Below are 10364 nucleotides of genomic sequence, written 5' to 3' on the forward strand. Positions count from 1 at the left end.
TTAATCGCATTGCCAGAAGGAGACCAAGCACCGACTACATAATACCTAGGGTCACTGCCTAGTGTTTAACATTGAACGACAGCGGCTGACTCCTGTTCGCATGTACGCTGGAATTTCCCCTCTATATGTAGTAATAGACTCCCACCTCTGCTTTTGATAAGAAGATAAGGACTGGGCGCGCATTGCGTCACACTTAGATTACAATACGAATTATCTTCTACCAGCGAGCACTGCTCAACCCCTGCGCAACAGTTCTACATTGGCCAACTGTGCCTTCTCGTCTTCGTGAGGTGTCGTCGAACTGTGTTTTCGCATAGGACATGGAAGCAGCACTTCCTCGTTGGGTTGTGGGATCCTAAAGGTCCCTGGTTTGCTGGTTTCGGGACTACTTGACAGAAACCCGCGAAGGACCACACAGGAAGAGTGGTCGATAAGCAAACATGGCGGTATAACGGAACAACAATGATGATTATGATAGAAGTTTCGACTTTAACAAATGTCCTCATTGACACAATCATGCGTCATCAAGAGCACAATTCCGCTCATAAAGCAAACCTTTCTGTGCCTACATTCCTTGGATGTGGTGTTCTGGTGCATATGCTTGGTCAGTCTTTCGCCGAGTAAAGTGCAGTTTATTATTGCCCAATCTCCGGGATTCCTCCTCCCTAGTCGGCTCACCGACCCTCAGTAACAAAGGGGACCAATCCCGGAGACATTTCGATGCGCCGTCACTTGAATCACGTGGTGGGGGGGGGGGGGGTCTCTGCGTCTTGCCGTCTTCACTGGCAGGCAGGTAAATCGCTACGGTACAAAACGCTGCGCCGAATATGATCGGTTGCACGGGGCTTTTGAGTAAAACCGCTTCACGAAAACTTCGCCTCTCGAATTCCGACATGTGGGTTGTATCCACATTTATTTATTTTGCTATTTCAATACACAACCGTTTACTACGGCGCACCCACCTTGACGCACATGTGCATCCCGACGTCGTACGCCCGGCGCAGGTCGATGCCGGTGGCCCTCGAGAAGCGCCGGTGACCGTCCGGCACCATGAGCACGTGACGAGGTACCACCCCCATCGACACGAGCCACACCGCCGCTCTCTGGCAGCTGCCGACGAGGTCGCGCCACAGCGGATTCGCCCGCTGCTCCAGTTCTTCGGTCGACGGAATCTCGGCTCCGTCGCCCTGCGTCCCTTCGGCGGGCATCACTGTTCGTCGGGAAACGCATTGCAATCGCATAAAATCGTCGGACGCGCAGAATACGTCCTGCTACTTCTCCGTTTGAGAGTAAAACAAGGGTGCGGGAACTCCCTATGCCTCCCTTGGGACACTCGGTCCCATGCCGACACGCGGCGGCATGCAGCGCGGCTTCCACCACTCGCGGTTGCCGGTTATCCGACTGGGAACAATTCGCAAACAAAACAATGCCTCCATGACGTCATTGATGAGGTCAGAGGGTAGAGGGAAAGGCGGCACCGCCGGGAGTAGGAGTCTTGGCGCGAAGCTATCCTTTCCCACTTCGCATACAAGCGGGTTGTGTTCGTGCTCTCGTGCAGGTCCGCTGGCCGCGCGGAGATATTTGGCCAAATGACGGTGCACAACCCGCTAGGTGTGCCGTGTTTACGAAGCACCTTTTTTCTGCCGCGTTCACCTTGGAAGCTTCTATTCATTTTTAAAGCACTTGGACAGCGCGCGTACACACCAGTGCCGAGCAATAATAATGAATAATATTCATATAGCAACCTCTCGTTAACTACAAATATTCGCAGGTAATAATTCCGCCATCTTGTGAACGTAGTCGCTTTGAAATTCCTAACTTGTCGTTAAGTTTCGGGCTTCAGATCAAATAGTCCGCAGATATAGTGGGGGTAGCATAAAGAAAATAACTACCAGGTACCATCATTCGTTACTTTTGTTTGTGTGTTGTGAAGTGGATCAACTAAAGTTGGCCAATTTCTCAGTCAGCCAAAACGCAAGTAAAAGTCTAACGTCTTTGTTTTTATTCACACATTCCGTACTGCAAAAAGACTGACCTCCGCACAGTGCGAATATGTCGATCTGCAGAAGCAATTTTCATTTGCAACTGAAATTTGTACATAATGTGCGAACATAGATTCCAGAAGACGCAAATCGATGAGAAAATTTACCATCGCGGGCTGGTCACACGAAATTTGACTGTCACGTATGTTTGGACGGTGACACATTTTGTGGCTTACAGAAAGAAGGTAGAGTACAATACATGTATTTCATTGATAGTATGAGAAGTAAGGAGCCACATGATTTTAAGCTGGTTATGTGCATCTGCATGAACAGGAAGCAGCCCATAATTGCTCTCATTATTTAAACTACATGCCGAATGAGGCAGCATACTTCTATAGCGCTTACATTCGCATATAATCTGCCTGTCGTCATATTTTGCGTCATATTCATATATAGAGAAAATCGCAACGAGTATTAGGACGCTATTTCTGACCCTACAGCAACGCAAGAAACCAACCATTCATTAAAAGAAAACTTAATAGCACTCTTCATCGCAAGGGGGTTACCAGTTCGTTCTTAATTAGCACTAAAAAGTGTTTACTTGTGTTACCGGTATTATTACATACATTTTGCCTGCGAAACAAACAACGCTGCGTCTCGGCTATAATACAGGTGCTCAAAAAGTTGCACACACCGAAGCTGAGCCTAAAGCAAGTTAGCTGAGCGTATGGTACCGTCTACGCTCCAAAATTCAGATAAAATAGAGAGCTCAGCCTTCTTCAGTACGACATCATAGCAGTGGTGACATCAAAACGCAACAAGGAATTACGTGCGCGCATCCTTTTGCCGTCGTTGTTCTTGAAAATTGACAAAACATCACGGCTGTGCCTTTTTTTTCTTTGCTTTAACCTTCGCTGTATGTGTCGAGAAAGAGTGCACAAAATGACCCAAAATAGACACACTCAAACCCTTCAGTACAAGTATTTCACCGACAGCGGATTGGCTGACGTCATGATGAATGGGTCGAGCGACACTACTCCTGTGTCAGTCCACTCAGGCTTGCACAGAACTAGTTTACTGATGCAAAATGAATACCTGCTCAGAAAATGAAACGAAATAATTGTACTTACCTGCTGTCACTGGGAAACCTGAAAAACTTCGCAGGACTGAGATTGCCGTTGTTGGATCACCACAGAGCCGCACAACACATGTGATGCCCCGATTTAATCATCTTCGTCTAATGCTTCGTTCACCTGGTTTCCTGCGCGTTCCGTTCATTGTGCGCCTTATCAAGCTTCTCTGTCTTATCTCTCACACCTTCAGACTAGGGACGACAACCGAAGCAGATGACCAAGCGCGATGCGACTTGTGATATTGCTGAGCGAGTGGCAAGGGTGAGCGGAGGTAAGCTCGACGGACGCACGAATACAGTCACTTCCCGCGCTTCGCCTGATTTAAAATTCACAAAAAGAGAAATATATAAAAATAAGTTAGGATGTCCGGCAGCCGCTTGGAGCGCGCATGTTCCTTGAAACCGAAACTATAGCAATCGCCTTCCGGGGGTTGGTAAAACTGCACCAGCTGAGTCCTTTTTTAACTTTTCTTTAAATACATGAAACGTCTTTCATTATGGTGAGCATAGGGAGTCACTTGGGAAAACCATATATAAGGGAAACATGTAATAGTAATACTGCTTATATCTTTGCAACCGTGCTACCCACGTGCCTCACCGTGGCATTGTTGTGTATATGAAAGAAGCCATTACTCGATCATGTGAGAGTCATGTGGACTGATGGCGCGGTTCGTCCGCAACGCATGATGCAATCTGAGCTGAATTTAGTCGTGTGCATGGCTTTCGTAAACGATTATCCTGGCTGTACGCTTGTTTACTCGAGCTGGAGCGGTCGAGTTTGCGTGAGCTCGCTCTGTCCATATGTGGGTGTTAGTACGTCGAACTCAAACCGGTGATCATTAAGAATTATAAGGCCTAGTGTACGATATAATCAGCTTGAGAAAATTCACGCTTGCTAGGCTGTAGCGGCCCTGCGTTGAACAAGTGTAGGCTTCAGAAATGGTGAGATGAGGCTCGGGTGACCAACACGGAAGGATCTGCAACCCCTTTGGCCACGGCGAAATGTGTCTGTGCGCATGGGAAGCGCAAGCGCAGAAGCCTCAACCATCTATGCGAGGGGGATAATTTCTGTCCCCTATAGAGCCCAAATATCCTGTGCAGATTTTGCTCACTATTTGTGCTTTGCACAAATAGTGAGCAAAGCACAAATAGTGAGCGCTAACGATTTCAAATTTAGGCCGTAAGACCCCCATAAGCTGTCACGTAAGTTAAGCATAACATAAGCTAAGCATTTGAATTTTCTACTGCGTGCATAAATGTAAGTTGGGCATTGGGTTACGTCATTTCTGTACCCTGGCGCCCTTACACCCTCCGCAGCACACACACAGGGTGTTTCAAGCATCTAGCTGCGGCCAAGACTCTGATAAAACCTGCCCAATTTTCTTTAGCGCTACTGCGGGTTCAGCCACTGCTGCGTTGACCCTTCACTATGCACGTAGGTCGTTTTCATATCTTGCGAAAGACCAGATTGGTGTGGGAATAAAAAATGTGCGGCAAGGAGACGTATCACTCCCGTGTGTGATGCCTGGCGGAGAACTCCGCTATACTTTGCCGACGCGCTGTGCCCATACTGCGCACAGTTGCTGCGAGAAGGCCGTACTGACGCTGTTGACGGGTTTGCCCTCCTGGAGTATTCTAAACCACCTGAGTCGGCAAATTTCTAACGGGGAGGACGGAATATCGTAGCGCCCCATAGTTTACGTACGGGGTGATCCTTTTCCAGATTTACGGGATATTTATTAAGAATAGCCTGTTGCAGATAACGCGACCATGGTGCTTGAGCTGGACTCTACGAAGAGGCGGACACTGCTTGCATGAAAATTGTCAACACCTATCCGACTAATAAAAGAATTGACTAATTAACTTTTAAGTTAATTACATTATGGAACATATGCGCAAATTTACGAACTCCTGCAGGTGAGTTTGCAAGGCGTACCCAGGCATGGTGTAACCAAAGTTTTCTATGGGGCCTGGTGAGGGGCCCTTTCAGAGAACGCTCGTTTATGCAATAAAACACGAAACTTACTGGAACGCCCATGTCTTTCTTGTCGAAATTTGGGAAATATCTCGAAACTGATCTAACACACACACACACACACACACACAAAAAAAAGATCGCTTTAGGGTGAATAAAATCAACTACAAATTACAGCCTCATGTGGTTGCTCGGATGAAGCATAATTGATACTTCCAACATGACCCTGCCAAAATTCTTCATGTTTAGTTTTAAGTAAATTACCGTTGTTCCCATAAGGCTGACAGAGAGTTTTATCTCTGACGTACGCAGAAAACAACAAAGAAACCGTACGGAAACAAGGAAAGTAGCGCGAGCAACTGTTTTCCGCGATATGGGATCAGCAGTACAACGTCAACATCTGTTTCTCGTGGTACTGTACTCGCGGCACCGTTGCAAGGAACGCCTGCCACACGCTGTACTTTTTTTTGGAGCATCATGTCTGACGGTGGCGGCTTTCTAAAATGGCTGAATCCGACGCTTACCCGTTCCTGCTGTAATGTTCATCCCGTCTCCTGTCCGCGATGCCTGGAAACTGGCGCCGTCTTCGGGAGGTCGGTTGGTCGGCCTGGCCGCTCTCCTGGAGACGTCTTTTCCTGGTTCTTCTCTTTCGGTATAACTTCCTCGTTGGCGTTACCCGTTTCGCCTATCCCGTAGCTCTCCTCGCACCTCGCGCCCTCGCGCCACGCCCCTGCACAGGAATAAAGTATGGCCACGCGCTGGAATAAAGTTACTTTAGCGCTGGATATCGAAGCCGAGCGAAGGCGCGCACCACGTGTCACCGAAAGGAGAAGCCGCGATCACATCGTGGCTTGTTTCCGTGAAAATCGGCTCTTAATAAACGTACGGTGGGAGAGGCGCGATCACACCGCGGAAGTCTTGTTTTTCACCCCCAGAATCGGGTATCAGGCGGCTGCGTCGGCGCGTATGGCACGTATTGTAGTAGGGAACGCTAAGGAGACCGACAGTCGGCGCGCACCCCCGTGTCGACTAAAAAAGAGAGAGAAAAAAAAGCGGAAAGGCTGTGTCACGTGACCCCGCACCACCGAAGGCAGAAAGAGAAATAAAATGAAATAAAAAAATGGCCAGGCTTAGCTTGGTTAAGCCAAGAATGCGTTGCATATTGCGCGCGTTGCGTTGCGTCGCGAGTTGGGGCCCAGCTTTTCCTCCGGCTGTCGTGACGTCACGTCACGTGGTTGCGCTAAAGGTCAATGGTTGCTGCCCGGCCGCGCCCAAGGGCTGAACTGAGTGATTGCAATATGCAACGCATAAAACTCTAGTGTAGGGGTATGAGCCACTATGATGGCTCATACCCCCAATGGTGGCTGCGCGGCCGCGCCCTAGGGCTGAACTGAGTGATTGCAATATGCAACGCATAAAACTTTAGTGTAGGGGTATGAGCCACTATGATGGCTCATACCCCCAATGGTGGCTGCGCGGCCGCGCCCAAGGGCTGAACTGAGTGATTGCAATATGCAACGCATAAAACTCTAGTGTAGGGGTATGAGCCACTATGATGGCTCATACCCCCAATGGTGGCAGCGCGGCCGCGCCCAAGGGCTGAACTGAGTGATTGCAATATGCAACGCATAAAAAGAAGAGCGTAGCGTCTCAACGGGGACTCGTCTGAATGCTGCGTAAGCATTTCCCAGTAATGACGTGGTGTTGAATGCTCGCGCTCAGCACTGCTGGTAATCCTGGCGCTGCTCAAGCGGTTGCGGTCGTCTTGACGCCCTTACATGCGACAGCGCTGCGGCGACACGAGCTGCTGCGGAAGGCGGCGCAACGTGAACTGACGAGGCCAAACCTGTGCGCCGGCGTTTCCACCTCCGGCGGCGGCGTGACGCGGATGAAGTGGTGGGTGATGTTGCGGGGGGAGGCGTACTTTAGAGAGTGAAGGAGAGAGAGAAAGGAGTCCTTTGAATTTAGAAAAAATTAATTAAAAGTATGCAAAAACCGTGGAAGGGGGGCTCGTCTTTTTTTCTGGAGAGTTGCATCGTCGCCGCTGTGATGAGCTCGTCCGTTGGAAAAATCAGATACTCCGGCACCTTGTTCATTCTCTTTACTTCTACATTTATTTATTTATTTATTTACTCATTTATTTATTTATTAACACGAGGCAGAATGAAAGGAATAAAGCGCATAAACGCTCTGATATATTTATCCATTTATTTATCTATCCCTAGTGTAGTAGGTCAAGGACCTGTACAGAAGCACCTGTGCGCCGGCGTTTCCTGTGCAGAAGAAAAAACGAAGCAGAAGCAGAAGAAGCAGAAGAAAAAACGAAATGCCACTTATAGGATACTATGCGTACATATACATACGTACATATACTATTACTGTACCTTATACATTTGCCCATACCTCCTGTCCAAAAGGTTCGTCTTTGCAGAGAACACTATGACCTCTGCAAGGGTTGAGTTTAAATGCTAACGATGGCGGGGCCGTTAAGCATAACGCTTGCAGACATAGTAGTTATCGTGAACAAAAATGAGCTTGTCGGTGGTTGCTGGATGAAGGCTTGCCCCTTTTCGCCCGCACTATTGGACGTGCAGTCGAAAACACAACACCTGATCTCCCGGTGTGCTTGTTGCAGGCACACAGAACACCTTTTTTTCGCGAGGCAGGCTAGGTGCGGCAGTTGTGTTTGCATTGCGGACCGATACCCCGAGATGTCTGACGACTCAAAGCACTTCGGTCCGAACAGGATATGGCACTCCGACGCCAGCTGGCTATCCCATTCCATATTCGATGACGAATGTCGCTTTGCGAGACTCGCGAGCGTGTTCCCGATGTCGCCGTGACGCGCAGCGCGTTGATACTAGACATCTTTGTTCTTGACGTGCTTTTCAACTTGGTCTGTCAAGAACTGGACACACGTCGTACTATTCGTGTTAAGGTAGTTCTCTACCACGGTCAAGTGTTGGAACCGTGGGTCTAGGAGGGCAGCAGTTACGCTGCACTCATTTACTTGGGAAACGGTGCCTCAAACTTGTTGCACAGTCTTTCCTTCATGCAACTCGGCATTCGGCTGTCCTCGGTGCTCGCAGTGAGACACTCCTTTATCTCACTGTGAAGCACTAGGAGCAAAGGCGCCGTCACGTCTTTTTCTTTAGAGAGGATTTCCACAGTGACGCGCAAACCCTTAAGAAAATCTCCAAGCTCCTGCACCTCGTCCCACTGGGCCACCACCAGTATCTCGTCGGTTAAGTGTGAAGCTCTGCGGTTTTGTAGCAGAGCTCTCGAACATGGCCAATATATTAGGCCCATGAGTAATGACGTCACCCTTTACTGTCGGATTACGCCGTAGCGTAGAGGTTATGCGATAATCATGGTTTTCACTCTGCGTTACTTCAGTCGGGTCGGCCTCGTTGGTCTCGAGCACTTCACCGACTTGAACCATCGAGAGAACTGACGTTTTGCATTCCTGATCAACGATCATTTCCAGTTGTTGAGCTTTGTACCGGACTGCTCTCACTAGCGCTAGACACTGCACTAGAAGCTCATGAAGGCATGCGCCTCCGCGAAATCCATCTACCGTCACCAAATTTTGAAGGGCGCCTGAAGCGTCAGGATGCACAACAAGAACTTCCATGTGAACAAAAAGAAGCACAAGGAATGTTATTGCAGAATTATGAGCAATTTTTTCATCTCAAATCGCCCAACAAAAAAGTTTGGTCTAAAAATGTTTGTATGAAATGGCACTACCGCGTGAACTACATGACGTGATCTTCGACCAAGTTTCCGCATCTTTGTACCGGTTCCCACTTTTATCGATTATGATCAATACAGTGTTGTTTCCTAGCATTTACACTATAATTCTTGTCGATCGTATAACCGGCGAACTAAGCCTTCCCGTACATTTCTATAACTTAGCTACGGGTTTAGACATCCACGCAAATATCGCCAAGTATCGCGCGGAGGCATTTGTAAAAACCTACGTACCTGTCATGAAGTGACATGTGAAGGTGATATAGCTCGTTCGCTTGTAGCTGTCTGTCGAGAGATCGTACGTCAGTGCGCAGAAGCGTGATCCTTTCTTGATTAGGTCTAGGCCCTTTCTTAATTAGGTCCTTTCTTGGTTAGGTCCTTCCTTGATTAGGCACTTTCTTGATAAGGTCCTTTCTTGATTATGTCCTTTCTTGATTAGGGCCTTTCTTGATTATGTCCTTTCTTGATTATATCCTTTCTTGATAACGTCCTTTCTTTATTAGGTCCTTTCTTGATTAGGTCCTTTCTTGATAATCTCCTTTCTTGATTAGCTCCTTTCTTGATTAGGCCCTTTCTTGATTGGGTCCTTTCTTCATAAGGTCCTTTCTTGGTTATGTCCTTTCTTGATTAGGCCCTTCCTTAGTTAGGTCCTTTCTTGATAAGGTCCTTTCTTGATTAGGTCCTTTCTTGATAAGGTCCTTACTCTATTAGGTCCTTTCTTGATAAGATCCTTTCTTGATTAGGTCATTTCTTGATTAAGTAAGTCTTTTCTTGATTAGGTCCTTTCTTGATAAGGTCCTTTCTTGATTAGGTCCTTTCTTGATTACATCCTTTCTTGGTTAGGTTCTTTATTGATTTGTTCCTTTCTTGATTAGGTCCTTTCTAGATAAGGTCCTTTCTTGATTAGGTCCTTCCTTCATTAGGTCCTTTCTTGATTATGTATTTTCTTGATTAGGTCGTTTCTTAATTAGGTCCTTTCTTGATTAGGGTATTTCTTGATTAGGTCGTTTCTTGATAAGGTCCTAAATATTGTTGAGGCTTGCAGATAATATTTCGTAGCATCACAAAATCTCGGTAATGTACGAGCTTCCTTGCATCAACAAATCTAGACAAACTGCAGCGAAATACGTCGCGAATTCGCAGTGCACGAAGACAACCTGTCAATGCGTATAAAACAGCGCGGCGTCCGAAACAGAATGGGAGAAATGCATTGGTCCATCTCGTTTAATGGGTCGCGGGTCGGTCGGAAATAAAACTGGCTCATACATAAGTTTTTCCTGGCCCTCATATATACATAAGTTTACAGGTTCATCACATGATAACAATTATTTGATTAATTAATTTTCTAGCTGTGTTGATCTTTGTCGATATGTTTTCTACCTAAATACTTAGCGCAAATAAACAATTAACAATAAAACCCGCTACTGCTTTCCCATCCTATCGCGCGTCCCCCCTTCCCCTAAACACCGAAAACAGCCATTTATTGAAAGCCTTAAAACGTGGTTACTAAAATCAGCTAACAATC

At 47.3% G+C, this 10364-nt stretch overlaps 1 protein-coding gene across 2 annotated transcripts in view; it reads right to left on the reverse strand.

Moving 5' to 3' along the window:
* The window catches only part of LOC126518231 (dehydrodolichyl diphosphate synthase complex subunit DHDDS-like), a 33145-nt gene extending 26682 nt beyond the window's left edge, over positions 1 to 6463 (reverse strand). Inside the window, exons 1-2 of one of the 2 annotated variants that reach the window (XM_072285675.1) lie at positions 5614 to 6463; positions 963 to 1195 (exon numbers count right to left, since the gene is read on the reverse strand). In XM_072285675.1, the coding sequence (XP_072141776.1) occupies positions 963 to 1195; positions 5614 to 5635 (255 nt within the window). In that variant the 5' untranslated portion in view covers positions 5636 to 6463. Of the gene's footprint in view, positions 1 to 962; positions 1211 to 5613 lie in introns of both variants that reach the window. The other variant, XM_055064733.2, reaches the window with a different exon arrangement.
* Between the last annotated feature and the right edge of the window lie 3901 nt (positions 6464 to 10364).

Source organism: Dermacentor andersoni, chromosome 11 (assembly GCF_023375885.2).
Source record: "Dermacentor andersoni chromosome 11, qqDerAnde1_hic_scaffold, whole genome shotgun sequence".
In the NCBI taxonomy this organism is placed as follows: domain Eukaryota; kingdom Metazoa; phylum Arthropoda; class Arachnida; order Ixodida; family Ixodidae; genus Dermacentor; species Dermacentor andersoni.